Source organism: Leopardus geoffroyi, chromosome C1 (assembly GCF_018350155.1).
Source record: "Leopardus geoffroyi isolate Oge1 chromosome C1, O.geoffroyi_Oge1_pat1.0, whole genome shotgun sequence".
Classification (NCBI taxonomy): Eukaryota; Metazoa; Chordata; class Mammalia; order Carnivora; family Felidae; genus Leopardus; species Leopardus geoffroyi.
The window spans coordinates 97,799,423-97,815,659 of NC_059328.1; the positions used below are offsets into that span (position 1 = coordinate 97,799,423).

Genomic DNA, 16,237 nt, shown 5'->3' on the forward strand with positions numbered 1-16,237 from the left:
ATCATTAAAACTGCTTCTATTCTTACCTGAGACATCTTCTTTCTTCCTGATCAAGTGATCTTTAGTGAATTTTACTCTCTGATGTGCTTCAATACATGTCTTACACAGCCACTCTCCACATTCTACACAAAAGCCAACTGCACTTGCATTGTCTTCACAACTAGTACATACCTAAAAGTGGAAATAAATACTAATCTACATCAAATTTACAAGATATAAATCCACAAAATAAAAACTGTGACTTGCTCTCAAATACACTAAATATTTTGTTATCCATTTATCTCCAATAAAATCCTTTTCCTTCCATATCAAACATTCACGTGAGTAAATTTAAGTCTCAGAACACAAAAAATATATATAACTAAAGACTTTTCATCTCATTTAATTAGGTAGAAGCGTACAGAACAGAGTAAGGATCACTTATTTACTATAGCTGAAGTACCCTAAATCACATAACTATCCGAACATATGTTTCTCATAATTTACATTTCAGTATCAAGGTAAGAATATAAAGAAATATTAAGAAGCATACCTGTTCTGATTTCTCATCAGAACTGCTAGGAGCTTCAGACGTATCTTTCACAAAATAATTATCCACAAGGTCTATCTGTCTGCATTCTTGGCGGCATACTGGGCACCGTATTACACCAACTACAACACAAGACAACAATATTAGAAAATATTCTTCAGGAAAAAATAAAGAAATTGTGCATGATGCCCATATGAAAAGCATTCACGTATGTCACAGACAAGACCAAAGAAATGAATATTAAGAGCTGAGTAAAATAATCTACTGAGTTATTCCATTGGGGGAAAATGACATACTATTTAGCATGAGAAAACAAACATTAATATACAAAAAAAAAAATCTAAAAGTGCTTTATTATAATATGTGTTGGCCGAATAATGGCTCCCAAAGATATCCAGATCTTAATCCTTGGAATGTGTCCTATCACTTTATACAGCAAAGGCGACTTTGTAGATATGATTAAATTAAGACTCTTGAGATGGGAATATGCTGTCCCAGAGTATTTGATGGACTCTAAATGTGATCTTGTAAAAAGGAGACGGGGGCACCTGGGTGGCTCAGTCAGCTGAGTGTCTGACTTCGGCTCAGGTCATGATCTCACAGTTCATGAGTTCGAAACTTGCATCGGGCTCTGTGCTAACAGCTCAGAGTCTGGAACCTGCTATGGATTTTGTGTCTCCCTCTCTCTCTCTTTTTTTTTTCCTTCTCCTTGCGCGCGCTCTTCTCTCTCTCTCTCTCTCTTTCTCTCTCTCTCTCTCTCTCTCTCTCTCTCTCACACACACACACACACACACACACACACACACACACAAATGAATAAACGTTAAAAAAAAATAAGATTAGAGTACAGACAAGTGGAAGGTAGCTAGTAATAGAAGCAGAGAACGGAGTAATGTGCTTTAGGGATGAAGCAATAAGTCAAGAAATACAAGTGGCCACTGTAAGTGGAAAAAAGGCAAAGAAATGAATTTTCTCCTCCTCAGAGACTCTGCAAGGAACCAGACCTGATGATACTTTGACTCCAGCAGATATTTTGACTGTAGCCCAGTAAAACTGATTTCAAACTTTAGCCTCCAAAATAGTAAGAAATTAAAACGTGTGTTATTTTAAGTCACCAAGTTTACGACAATTTTGTTACAGCAGCAACAGAAATACACGATCCATCATCTTATAAATTCTGCTTGTGAATTCATTCACTCTCATGTGGGAAGAAAGATCACATGTGCCTGTGCCAGTGTTCCAGCATCTATCAGAAAAAATAAACCTGCTCGGTTAACACATGGAAATTAAAGTTAAAAACTAAAAAATAGCAACACAGTCAACACGACAAACTAATTATGTGTCAGCCATAAAACTGAGGATACATCAGTGTGCATCAACAACACAATCCTCACTTTCAAGAAAGGGTGCAAGACTAGTACGTAATTTTTATAGCTTATAGCACACACAACTATAGGAAGCACCACACACAGACTAGGATGTAAACAAGAGTCCCCAAGAGTTGGGAGGACACAAATTACAGAACCTTATATTGTAGTTCTAATGGAAAACAGAAACAAATATAGTGTCATTCTAAAAGTAGGAGTATCAGTCTCCCAGTAGACATATACACTGTTTAAACAAATTCAAAGTTATAGATTTGAAACCAAAACATAGTTCTCGTAACACACAGTGCATACAAAGGTCCTGCTCAGAGGAAATACACAAAAACAATTTTTCAAATCCAAGAAAGAAACAGCATGGTGAAAAGAAAGGGGGAGAAAGGATATACATATTTCCACATTTAAGACAGCATAAATTACAAACCTTTCAAGAAACAGAGTATATAACAAACAGAGTATATAACTTATCTTGTACTACAGTACAAGTAACTGTAGGGGCAAAAATATGTGAGCAACTAACTTACAATAAATTAAGTTTTCACTTTAGAGGTTACACTTATACATGGTCTTGAAAAATTCATTCTGTTACTAGTGTGCAGGACAGTTTACTTTGCTGACCCTGGTTCCTCGAATCCTGTACATTCCTAAGGAAAGCCTATCTCTAATACTGGCCCTCAAATGGCTCCTGTGAGATGACCTCTAACTCTTGGAATATTCTGCCTGATAAGACTGTTTTTGTATGCCTGAGGCCATATTCAGTATGACCTCAGAGGGTGACAAGAGTCTCAGTAGGTAATGTGGGTTCCATGGAGGATCCACCCCTTTGTGACAATGCCCCAATAAAAACTCTAGACATGGGGGCTCAGGTAAGCTTTCCAGATTGGCAATATTCCTGCATATTGTCACACATAGTTACTCTAAAACTAAGCTTCTCCCACACAACTCCACTGAAAGGAGAGATGTGTAAGCTTGTACCTATTTTCTCCTGAACTTCACACCATGCACCTTTACTAAATTTAATCTATTTCCTCTTTCCCTGTAATAAAATGCAACCATGAAAATAACAGTTTTTCTGAATCCTGTGAGTCCTTCCAGTAAACCATGAGGTCTGAGGGTGACCTCAAACTCAACTAGGAAAGGAAGAAACAGTATGCAAACTAAGAACAGCAAGAGCAAAGTTCACAAATGGCGGTGGTGGGGGGAGACTTTAAAAGAAAAATGTCCACATATACATATAGTTGAAGGATACACATGATGAAGAGACATTCTGTTCTGAGCAAGAAAAACTCATTATTAAAGTATCTCTTATACCTGTGTATATGAATATTTTGTCCGAAGTCTGTTTTTTTGAACTCACTAAAATAATTATCAGATTCTTAAAAGTTTTACTTTAATGTGGCAAGCTAACATCACAGTTTATGACAACAAAAATTCATCTATTTCTCATCCCAAGCCTCCATTAAAATAATATGAAAGAATGTGGAAGATAAAAACAATATACAGGGGCCTTTGGGTGGCTCAGTCAGTTAAGCATCTGACTCTTGATTTTGGCTTAAGTCATGAACCCAGGGTTGTGGGATAGGGCCCCGCTTTGGGCTGCATGCTGACTGTAGAGTCTGCTGAAGATTCTCTCTCTCCCTCCCTCCCTCTGCCCCTCTCCCCCACTCATTCTCGCTCTCCCTAAAATAAAAAATATAGGGGCGCCTGGGTGGCTCAGTAGGTTAAGTGTCCAACTTCAGCTCATGATCTCCACAGTTCGTGGGTTCAAGCCCCGGATCAGGGTCTATGCTGACAGCTCAGAGTCTGGAGCTACTTTGGACTCTGTGTCCCTCTCTCTCTGCCCCTCCCCTGCTCATGCTCCGTCTTTCTCTCTCTCAAAAAATAAAAAGAAATAAACATTAAAAAAAATTTTAATAAAAAAAAATATATATCCAAAAAGATTAAGGGGATAGAAGTAGCAAAGCACACAAATCAATACACATGCAATTTCAAGAAATGTAGAAGCCAAAGGATATGAACACTGCAGAGGAAACCCAACCGAGAGTACACAAGGAGTGGAGAGATAAATCTCAGAAAGACTCTTATTTGCCATAAAGATTTTCAGACAAGCTTGGAATTAAGAAATTTGAGGCATGAAAGAAGTTCCAATGAGAGAGAAGGGAGTAAATTCAAGTCTGCAGACATCAGCAAACCCCATTCCTAGGCTGACTACTTCCACCTGACCCATTACCCAGCAGCCAAGGTGTCTGTCTTACCACCAACACAAGAGTTGAAGGTTCTCCAGGAATCTTTCTGCTATCTGTTTTTTTATTTATTCAATAAACTTAAAAAGTATATGAATGTTTACTTTGAACATGAGAGCCATTTTCCATTTGAGTTTATAAGTATGCCCTTGTAATTAGTATAGATCAGATGAGTGTGCTTGCTCCTAACTCAATCACTGAGTGCTAACTGTCACGCCGAGTTTAGGTCATTATACAAAACTAAAACCCAAAATCCAAAGCCAAAGTTGCTGACCACTTTTCTGCACAGTATCCCTAGAACTGATTTCATGACTCCAAAGTTCAAGTTCTGAGAGGCCCATTCAGGCCTATTAGATTATTTTTAAATGCCAATTTATTAAAATGTGTAATTATGGGGAAGACAAAGGAGGATTCTTTTCAAAAGGCCAAACTACACAAGCCTACAAACTAGTTTATCTCCACAGTATTAGGTGGAATTTAGTTTTAATAAGTTGATTGTTGTGGACTTCCATCCAAGATGGATGACTAGACAGATATGGAAACACCACCTGAAATGGTTAAACACAGAAATAGCTAAAATATAACAAACTAAAATGTACTTTGAAAAATGTATAACTGAGTCCGCAACCTAAAGGGCAAAACTTTGTAGTGCCAGAAACAAAAGGGAACTCAAAGCTCAAGTGGTCAGGCATCAACAGATGCAAGTGGGACACAAGTACCACTACTTTGAACAGGAAGTAAGACAATGATTAAGGGGTGAACCTGAACTTCAAAAAAGCCATGGGGCAGGCTTTGAGTGCCCTCACCCTAAAATCTTTCGCAGCTCTGAAGTCACCCACAAGAAGTCAGAATACCAAATAAGCTTTATACATAGATACATAAGCAAAGTTTGTGCTATCTGCACAGTACACAGAAAGGCCAAGTCAAGAAACTAGTAAACTCATCGAGATTAAAGGAAAGGCACAGAGCTTCCTCAGAGGGAAGCGCGGCACCCCTTCCCACATACCTGGTCCTACACATCTCCTCCTTCTGGCCATTCCTGTGTTATAACATTTTATCCTAAACTGGAAATCTATCTAGTGCTGGATGACTATGGGGAAGTTCATGATGTAACCTCCAGCCCTGCTTCATGTCTTGGGCCCAGTTTTCCTGGGACTTCAGAAACATTGAGTGGAAGGGGCAACTGGGTGGCTCAGTTGGTTAAGCGTCTGACTCTTGATCTCACTCAGGTCATGATCTTGCAGTTCCTGAGTTTGGGCCTCGGATTCTGTCTCTCCCTCTCTGCCTGTCTCTCTCTCTCTCTCTCAAAATAAATAAATGAACCAAGAAAGAGAAGGGAAGGGAAAAGAGAAAAGAGAAAAAAGAGAAAAGAGAAAAGAGAAAAGAGAAAAGAGAAAAGAGAAAAGAGAAAAGAGAAAGGAAAGGAAAGGAAAGGAAAGGAACACTGAATGGTAAATCCACCAGGAGTAAGGAGCCCAAGGAATTCAGTCCAACATACTGGCCATTCTCCTCAGGGCTGAAGTCAACATTTCTCTTCTGTTCTCTACCCTAAGTTCAAGTTCTTATTTAGAACCTCTTCTTGGGGTGCCTGGGTGCGTCGGTTAAGCGTCCAACTTCAGCTCAGGCCATGATCTCGCAGTTCCTGAGTTTGAGCCCCGCATCAGGCTCTGTGCTGACAGTTCAGAGCCTGGAGCCTGCTTCAGATTCTGTGTCCCCCCCTCTCTCTCTGCCCCTTCCCTGCTTGCACTCTGTCTCTCTCTGTCTCTCAAAAATAAACATTAAAAAAATTAAAAAAAAAAAAAAAAAGAACCTCTTCTTTAATCAACTCTAAACAAAATGTACATAAAACAGAAGTTATTATCTTTGCCTTGTATCTACTTCTCTCCCTGGGATTCCTAGTTAGGTGAATTCACATATTCACTGAACAACAACAACAACAAAATGAAGCTTCTCTGAAACCTTACAAACACACAAAACTATCTCATTAGAACACCTCCCAACCCAAGGCACAAGTGGAACAGGACACCAAGTGAAGATAGGCTCATACATAAAATTACAATGCATGAAGAAACCCAATACTATTAGAGTGAGTCAACCAACACAATAAAGCAATAAATAACAACCTAACTCACAGAAAATAAAACAATCTGAAAAAGACTTCAAAAATATGTGTAAAATACCTCGATAAAGGGTCAAACAGAATCTATGAAAATAGAGCTAAAAAAGAATCAAAGAGAAATAAAATACACTCATTGAATAAACTCAAAACACAAGTTAAATAGTAAGCAAGAGAGAATGGAAAAGAAAATCAAGTAGAAGACAGATATGAAAAAAAGGCACACAGAATTCAGCACAGAGCTAAAGAGAGAAGGAACTACAGAAGAGAGTAAGTTGAGAAAACTAAAGAACTGAATGAGAAACTCCAGTATGTGTTGAAGTTCCAGAAGTTCATGAAGGAAATGAGGTACAGATGCTATTTAAAGAAGATAATGACTGAGAATTTCAGAACTGAAGAAATGAGCCCTCATACCACAATACAAGTCCTGAACAGGATAAATAAAAATAAATCCACACCTAAACATTGCAAAGATGGAGGAAAAACTCTTAATAATTGCTAATATTACAAGACAATCAGACCAACAGCAGACTTAATTAGTAAAAAACAATACAAAAAGATAACAGGAATAGTATCTTAAAAGCTTTTAGAGAAAATAAATCAACTTAACAATCTATATGCTGATAACTATTCAAGAGTAAAAGCAAATTACATTTTCAGACATATAACAATACTGCTCAGCTACAAGAATAAAGCATTAAATTCAACTATATAAAACCGCCAATTTTAGACCACTTATGACCTGCAAATATGGTAATTTTATACAGTTTAACCTACTACCGGCTTTAAGAACATGGAAAAATACTTAGGGGTGCCTGGCTGGCTCAGTCACTAGAGCATGCAACTCCTGATCTTGGGGTTTGAGGCCCACATTGGACATAGAGCTTACTTTGAAGAGGGAAGAAAAAAAAAAAAAGACCATGGAAAACTATTTAGAAGTGAGATGCAAAAAATAATTAGCAAAATCATTAATACACATTTTGATATCTAAATATGCATGAGGTAAAAGTAAATATGTACAGGTGTAAATATTAATTTAGGGAGATAAAAAACATAAAATTAAAACACTGAGCTACAATAATATATTCTATTATAATCAAACGACAGTTTGACAAATCATTCTAAATACACTATGAAGAGAAAACTGAGTGATAAAATGTCAATTAAAGAATAAAGTAAAATCTTGCCTTAACAAAAATAAATGAGGGCATCAAAATTCAAATGTATAAAATACAGTCCAGTTGTTGAAAACAGATATGACTGTGTACACTTTCTTAGCCAGGCAATAACAAGTGTCTGAAGTGAAGACTGCAGTTTGGTACCATGTTCAAGTGTGTTCTAAAGACTTTTTTAAAGGTTTAAATGTTTAAAGACATTTTGTTTAAAACAACTGTTCTAAAATATCAGCAGGAATTCTAAGTACCTCTATTGGCTGCCACCATTTTTTCAGTTTGATTCACAAAAACTGACTGATTCACAAAAAAAAGACTACTGGGGAAATAGGGACTCTTTGCTACTACATATCCCCTGTCTTACGTTTCCCAGACCAACTTTGCTCTAACCTGTACTTCTGCCCTCACCCCAGCAAGAATTTTAATCTGACTGTTTGAGAATGAAGGTTGTGCTGAGGACAGAAAACAAGCATAATCAAATTATATCTAAATTTGCATTAATACAAAGTTTTACTGTAAGACCAGTTAGTATTTAGTGTGAAATTCTTATATATTAGTTCGGTGAATGCTCATAACACTTCTGTAAAATAGGATCAATTATTATCCCCACTTCAAAGGTGAGGAAATTGAGCTTCAGAGAAATCAGGTAATGCTCTCAAGGTCACAGGACAATGTAAATGGCAGAGGTAGGTAAGATCTGAAACCCCAACATATGAATCTATAAGCCATGCCCTTAAAACCTATGTTAAAGAAGCTCTCTAACTAAAAGGCTAATCATTAGTAACAAAATAATTAAGGCTAAACTAAGGCAGTCATAATAGAACTATAGAGGATAAATTAGAGGCAGTATCAATTGCCTAATGAATGTCTGCATGATGAAGAGGTAGTAGTCACAGCAAAGGAAAAATTAGAAATTCTAGATGATTCACAAGCTTCTAGCATGGGTAATTCATGGATAATTACACAATTACTCAAAATGAGGGAAAAGTAATTTTAGCCAGAATGCAATGAATAAGTTTAGGATAGACTGTGTTAACTAGCACAGTTCTGTAGTTGAAGCATATAGAATGAACTATCAGCATACAACTAGGTAAAATCTGAAGCACAGTTACGATTACCAAGGGAGAACAGGATCAAAAGAGTACAGTACCCTTCAATACACCAATATTTATGGTCAAGTACGAGAAAAGGAGTTCACAGATTTAGGACACAGATTTCAACATTTACAACTGCAAATCCCAAGAAGCACATTTTACATTAAAGGCTAGTAAGGGGCACCTGGCTGGCTTAGTCAGCAGAGCAGAAGACTCTTGATTTCAGGGTTGTGAGTTCAAGGCCCACGTTGAGTGTAGAGATTACTTAAAAATAAAATTTGGGGGCACCAGGTGACTCAGTTAAGCATCGGACTCTTGATTTAGGTTCAAGTCATGATCTCACAGTTTGTGGGTTCGAGCTCCGTGTTAGCAGAGAGCCTCCTTGGGATTCTCTCTCTGCCCCTTCCCTTGCTCACTTTCTCTCTCTCAAAAGAAATAAACATTTTTAAAAATTTTTTAATAAAATAAAATCCTAAAAAAAGGAAGCCAGTACAAATCACACAAGTATAACTGAAATAAATGAGAATCAAACATGAGTCAACTACTTTTTCTTTTTTTCTTTTTTTTGGGGGGGGGGGGTGGGTCAATTACTTTTTCTATTAACCACTCATGATTAACTTATCATCACTGTACTAATTTACTTTTGAAATTATATTCTATCTCTGAATGTCAGTTAACTCCTAGTATGACCAAACACTTTTTTTTTTTTTTTTTTTAATGTAAGTCCCACACCTAATGTGGGGCTTAAACTCACTACCTCGAGATCAAGAGTTGTATGCTCTACCTGCTAAGCCAGTCAGGCACCTAAGCCAATACTCTTTTTATTCACCCCTAGCTTCTCCTTCCCATACCCAAGAGTGGTTAGTCCAAACCTTTAATCATCAACTCCCCTCTCCTTTCCCTTAGAAAATAATTATGAATAAAAAACACAGATATATTTTCAGGTGAAGAAGGGAGAAGAGAATTTGCACCTATGGCCTCTAATTACATAAGTGGGAGGCCAGATCAAGTGATGAGAGCGAGAGTGTTGTGAGCTGAGTGCTGAAAGAATAATCCAGGGAACAGGAAAAACAGGCTAGAAAGAATATTATCAGGTAACATCAAGAGTTCCAAGTTTGAAAGGTATAACCATTCCTAAGGCTAATTCCTCTTTCCATCTTAAACCTATCTCCTGTTCAGCTCCATTCCTTCCCTGTACACAATAATTGGAGCCTAGGAAATACTACATATTTGCTGAAAGGAAGGCAAAAAATAATGACTAGGTTCTGAAGAAACAGATCACTGATCTTTTCTACAAAATTTCTACAAAATTTTAGCACAATGGAGATAGCAGAAAGATTTTATTATGAGTATAACGGAGTTGGAGATGTGGAATGTTGACTTTGTTGCCCATTCTTACAGAAAGTTGGCAATGAAAAGAAGGAAAGACAAGGATTTGCTGCTAAAAAGGCAGAAGAAAACTGCTTAACAAAGGGTGAAATTGGAGATATTATATAGAAAATAACAGAAATAATTCATTTATAAACAGATTGGTTTAACATATACAAAATAATACCATACAGTAATATGTATTTAAATTTTGCTGGTAAATATCCAGGCAATTTCCACAAGTCAATTTTACAACCAAATGTAAGACTGGCTTAAGCTGAAATCATGGGGATATATGGCTAGTATGTACACATAGGATCATGTAAGACTGGACACTGATTATCAAACATAATGGAACATAGGGGCATCTGGGTGGCTCAGTCCATTAAGTGTCTGACTCTTGATTTTGGCTCAGGTCATGACAGTTCATGAGTTGGGAGACCCATGTCAGGCTCCTCACTGATAGTATGAAGCCTGCTTGGGATTCTCACTCTCCCTCTCTCTCTGTCCCTCTCCCATTCGCACAGGTGCACTCTCTCTCTCAAAATAAACAAAACTTAAAAAAATAATAATACATTTAGGAAATGCATTAAGCATATATGTTATAAAGCTTCTTGGTATTATTTAAGCTTAATTCTTAAGTATGTGAGTCTTTAAAATTCAAAAACCTTGTAGGGGCACCTGTGTGGGAAGTCGGTTAAGCGTCTGACTCTTCATTTCAGTTCAGGTCATTTTCTCAGGGTTTATGGGATCGAGCCCCACGTGGGAGCGATCCGCGCTGTCAGCGCAGAGCCTGCTTGGGATTCTCTTTTCCTCCTTCTCTTTCTGCCCCACCTTCACTCACGCTTGCTCTTTCACTCTCAAAACAAATAAATAAATAATTTTTAAAACTTTGTCTTAAAAACCTTGTAGGGGCGCCTGGTTGGCTCAGTCAGTACAGTACACAACTCTTGATCTTGGGGTCATGAATTTGAGCTCCACGTTGCATGTGGAACCTACTTGAAAGTAAAGTAAAATAAAATATATATATTTTTTAAATCCAAAACCTTGTATAATCAGAAAATTATGAGTAATTTCATTAACAAATATATCAATGTAATTACAATACTCAGCATTATCTGAAATAAAATACCGAAGTTTTTATTTTATTTTTTAAGTATTTTCAAAATTAACAGAAACTTACGTAAAAATAACATTTTTTAACTGGTGAATGGGCAAGTTATAGTCTGCTAGCTATTAGAAAAAGGCAATATTAAATAACAAGACAGTTTAGCCAGTAACTTATTAAGAATGAATTTTAGGGGTGCCTAGGTGGCACAGTTGGTTAAGCGTCCAACTTTTGATCTTGGTTCAGGTCATGATCTCACAGTTTGTGAATTCAACCCCAATGTCAGGTTTTGTGCTGATAGCGCAGATCCAGCTTGGGATTCTATCTCTCCTTCTCTCTGCCACTCCCCTGTTTGTGTGCACACTCTCTCTCTCTCAAAATAAATAAACTTAAAAAGAAAAAAAAAAAAAAAGAATGAATTTTATACTTAAAAAATTTTTTTAACGTCTATTTATTTTTCAGTGGGAGAGAAAGACAGAGCATGAGCCAAAAAGGGGCAGAGAGAGAGGGAGACACAGAATCTGAAACAGGCTCCAGGCTCTGAGCTGTCACCACAGAGCCTGACGCAGGGCTCAAACCCACAAACCGTGAGATCATGACCCAGGCGAAGTCCAGGGCTTAATCAACTGAGCCACCCAGGCGCCTCGAGAATTTTATACTTTTAAATAAGAAGAATGAAAGAAAGTAAAAACTACAGAGATAGTATTTGGACACAAAACCTAAAGTGTTTACTATCTAGTTCATTACACAAAAAGTACTGAATATCTAGCTTAAGTGACTGAATTTTCACTAAGCCAGGTAGAAACAATGCCATATAACAGAAAATTCAAGATAGGTCTTCAGTTCAAGTACTCAAATTCAAATCTACAGAAATTGAGTCTTCTTAGTGGGTATACTTCACAGAAGAAAAAGTTTCAGTCTATGTCTGCACACATATGCTGTGTGAATAAACCTGCATGCAACTAGCTATTTATTGTCCTCTTTGTATTGGGGGAGGGAGGCAGGAAACCAAAAAGACCTAACGAAGCCTCAAGCCATGACCATGAAGACCCAGGATTTGATGGCTGCCTGGGTACACTGTATCTGTTTATTCACTGCTTCCTTTAGGTGGTCTACCACCTGAATTTTACAGAGAGGCTCAAACAATCACTGGATCATGAAAGGGACAACTCCTATACCAGCTGTACAAGCTAATAAGCAGGTAAAGAGTAAGGATATGATATTTTCGGAATAAGGTATTTAATTTGAAAATGCATTCAGTAAAGGGCAGCTGAAACAAAGTTTATCATGTCTTCCATGGTCTACTGCTTCACACTCACCAATAACCACACCACCACCAAGTATGACCCTGTAAATGAAGCCATCCTCATGAATAGGCAAAGAACAAGTATATCCCATTCGAGGAGGTTCAGTAACTTGAGGGAGACCAAAGTGAACAATCAGAAACAGCTGGCTGGCTCCTACTGAGGCAGAACTAATGGAAGGAACAAGAGAGAACTTGAGTTTAAAAAAAAAAAAAAAGATGCTGAGAACTTTCACAAAAATGGAATTAGAATACACATAACAAAAGTAAAATTAATTATATTAAATTAAATAAGTATGATTTCAGGGGCACCTGGGTGGCTCAGTTGATTAAGCATCCGACTTTGGCTAAGGCCATGATCTCACAGCTAGTGAGTTCAAGCCCCGCGTCAGGCTCCGTGCTGACAGCCTAGAGCCTGGAGCTTGCTTCCAATTCTGTGTCTCGCTCTCTCTCTGCCCCTCTCCCACTCATGTTGTATGTCTTTCTCTCAAAAATAAATAAACGTTAAAAAAAAATTTTTTTTTAACTTAAAGAACTTTCAACAATAGCCAAATTATGGAAAGAGCCTTCATCAACTGATGAATGGATAAAGAAGATGTGGTTTATATATACAATGGAATACTACTTGGCAGTGAGAAAGAATGAAATCTGGCCATCTGTAGCAACGTGGATGGAAATGGTGAGTGTTATGCTAAGTGAAATAAGTCAGGCAGAGAAAGACAGATACCATGTTTTCACTCATATGTGGATCCTGAGAAACTCAACAGAAGACCAGAGGGGAGGAGAAGGGGGGAAAAAAAAGTTAGAGAGGGAAGGAAGCAAACCATAAGAGACTCTTAAATACTGAGAATAAACTGAGGGTTGATGGGGGGGGTGGGGGGGAGGGGAAAGTGCGTGATACGCATTGAGGGAGGCACCTGTTGGGATGAGCCCTGGGTGTTGTATGGAAACCAGTTTGTCAATAAATTTCATATATTAAAAAAATAAAAATAAATAAGCAAGTAAATAAATAAATAAATAAATAAATTTAAATAAGTATGATTTCAAAGTTAAAAAAAAAAAAAAAAAATAGAAGACCTGAAAAAAAGAATGGAAACTCCTAAGAAGCAAATTGATAGTTTGAAAGATCACATTAAGAAACATACCTAAAAAGAGGGCACCTGGGTGGCTCAGTTGATTAAGCGCCCAACTCTTGGTTTCAGCTTAGGTCATAATTTCAGGGTTCATGGGATCAAACCCTACAACGGGGTCTGTGCTGACAGCCCGAAGTCTGCTTGGGATTCTCTGTCTCTCCCTCTCTCTCTGCCCCTCCCCAACTGGTGCTCTCTCAAAATAAATAAATAAACTTAAAAAAAAAAAAAAAAAAAGGAAGAAACATACCTAAAACAAAAGGAAGGTTGAAAGAGAAAAACAATAAACAAATATATACCAACAAACAGGTAGTACAGTTAAACTACTGAAAATCAAAGACAAAATTTTGAAAGCATTAAGAAAAAGTGACTAATGATGTACAAGGAAACAATAAGATTAACAGATGACTTAGCAGAAACAATAGATGCCAGGAAGCAGTGGGATGACATAATTCAAAGCAGTGAAAGAAAAAACTTATCATCTAAACATTCTACATTCATCAATATTAACTGGCAAAAGTGGGAATGAAATAAGAAAACCACATATAAACATGGATTGAAGAAATTCACTGTAAATCCACGTACCTTACAAAAAAACTAAAGAAAGTTCCTCAGGCTAAAAGGGACATCAGACAGTAACTCAAATGTATATAAAGAAATAAAGACCACAAATAAGGTTAATTACACAAGTAAATGCATAACACAGTATAAACCTACTTTTTCTCTTTCCTTAACTAATTTAAAAGAAAACTGCACGAAATAACAGCATAAAGGAAGAGAGAGGAAACGGGAGTCATCCTGAAGCAAGGACATGACACCAAATCATAACCCAAAACCACAGAAATTAAAGTACCAGAAACAGTAAATATATGCAGATTAATATAAAACACTATTATTTTTCTTTTATTCTAACTTCTTTGAAAATTTTAACAGTGTACCAACAGTAACCATAAACGTATTGCTGGATTTATAACATAAAGATGTAACACATATAACAGTAACACAAAGGAAGGAGAAGGGAAAGGAGTCATATTGGAGAAAGACTATATTTTACTGAAATCAAGTTGGTGGTAATCTAGACAGTGATAAATTAAGACATATATTAGAACCCCAAGAGTAATCACTAAGAAATTATCTCTCAAGTTATAAAAAAAATAATTAAAAGAGAATGGTAGAAAAAAATCTAATACGAAAGGCAGCAAATAAGAACCAAGGAACAACAACAACAAAAATACAAGTTAGAAAGAAAATGGCAAAACAACACAAATCTGATTATATCAACAATGATTGTGAATGATAATTAAACACCCCAAAACAAAGCAGATTGTCAGACTAGATATGATAAAAACAAGATCAAATATGTGCTATTTGTAACAGACATTTTGTAGGTCAAAGAAACAAACACAATGAAAGGAAAAAGATCAAACACAAATCATGGAAATAGTAATTACAAGATCTAGAGTAGCAATACCAATATGAGATAAAATAGTTTCAGAGAAAAAAGTTACTAGAGACAAAAGTGATTATTTCATAATGATAAAAATGTCAGTTCTCAAGATGTTATAACTATACGTGAACCTAAGATGACAGCTTCAAAATACATGAAGAAAAACCTGGTAAAACTGAAGGGAGACACAAAAATCACAAAGATGAACAAAAACTGGGGGGAAAAATACAGAGGTTCACTACCTGTGAGGCAGTACCAAGAGGCTTAAAACATTGGAGTCCCAGGGGGAAAGAAGATAAAAAAAGGATCGGAAAAATATTTTAAGAAATAAAATGGCCAATTTTTTCCAACTTTAACAAAAACATTATACAAAGATGTAAGAATCTCAATAATCCCTGAGGAAAAAAAACTTCTATACAATAAAACCATGCCAAGCACCTCGTAAGATCGAAGTGCTAAAAATCACTAATAAAGAATGAATCTTGGGGGGGGGGGGGGGGGGGGGGGATACATTACAAAGGAAGATAATAATGACAGGAGACCCCCCTCATCAAAAACTATATAAACTATAAAAGTTGGGGGCACCTGGGTGGCTCAGTCAGTTAAGTGTCTGACTCGTGATTTTGGCTCAGATCAAGATCTCATGGTCATGAGATCAAGCCCCATGTCAGGGTGTGCACTGAGCGTGGAGCTTGCTTGGGATTCTCTCCACCCCCCCTTTGCCCCTTCCCCCACTTGCATTCTCGCTCTCTAAAATAAAATAAATAGGGGCGCCTGGGTGGCTCAGTCAGTTAAGCGTCCGACTTTGGCTCAGGTCATGATCTCGCGGTCCGTGAGTTCGAGCCCCACATTGGGCTCTGTGGTGACAGCTCAGAGCCTGGAGCCTGTTCCAGATTCTGTGTCTCCCTCTCTCTCTGACCCTCTCCCGTTCATGCTTTGTCTCTCTCTGTCTCAAAAATAAATAAACATTTAAAAAAATTAAAATAAAATAAAAAGTAAAACAAAACGAATAGAAAACATACATTTTTTGCTAAATCCACAGAATATAAAGAAAATTTAACCTTGTATTTTAGTTACCAAAAGCAAACAAGAAAAAAACTTCCAATTCAAAAGATAGTGGTCTTTACAGTCTGTATCTGAATTATGATCTAATAAACATTTTTACAAAGTAAAAATAAATCAAAAGGTCACATACATACAACCTAAAAGAAAAATGGACTCCAGCTGGAAATCCAAACTATAATTACAAGCTATCTAGAAAAGAGTGCACAAAAACAGCTCATACTCAAAGATATTACATCTATCTTTCAGGCTAGAAATGACAGAATTCAGCTCCTTCCCTAAA

The 16,237-nt window shown here is 36.9% G+C and overlaps 1 protein-coding gene across 4 annotated transcripts in view; it reads right to left on the minus strand.

The window, feature by feature from the left end:
- Positions 1–16,237, minus strand: part of TRIM33 (tripartite motif containing 33) — a 132,490-nt gene that overhangs the window by 71,890 nt on the left and 44,363 nt on the right. For all 4 annotated transcript variants that reach the window (XR_006712649.1, XM_045478727.1, XM_045478726.1 and 1 more), the window contains exons 2-3: positions 533–651; positions 27–171 (exon numbers count right to left, since the gene is read on the minus strand). Coding sequence is in view for 3 of the 4 variants with exons in the window: in XM_045478727.1 (XP_045334683.1) it covers positions 27–171; positions 533–651 (264 nt within the window). In the remaining variant the exon portion in view is untranslated. The remainder of the gene's footprint in view (positions 1–26; positions 172–532; positions 652–16,237) is intronic.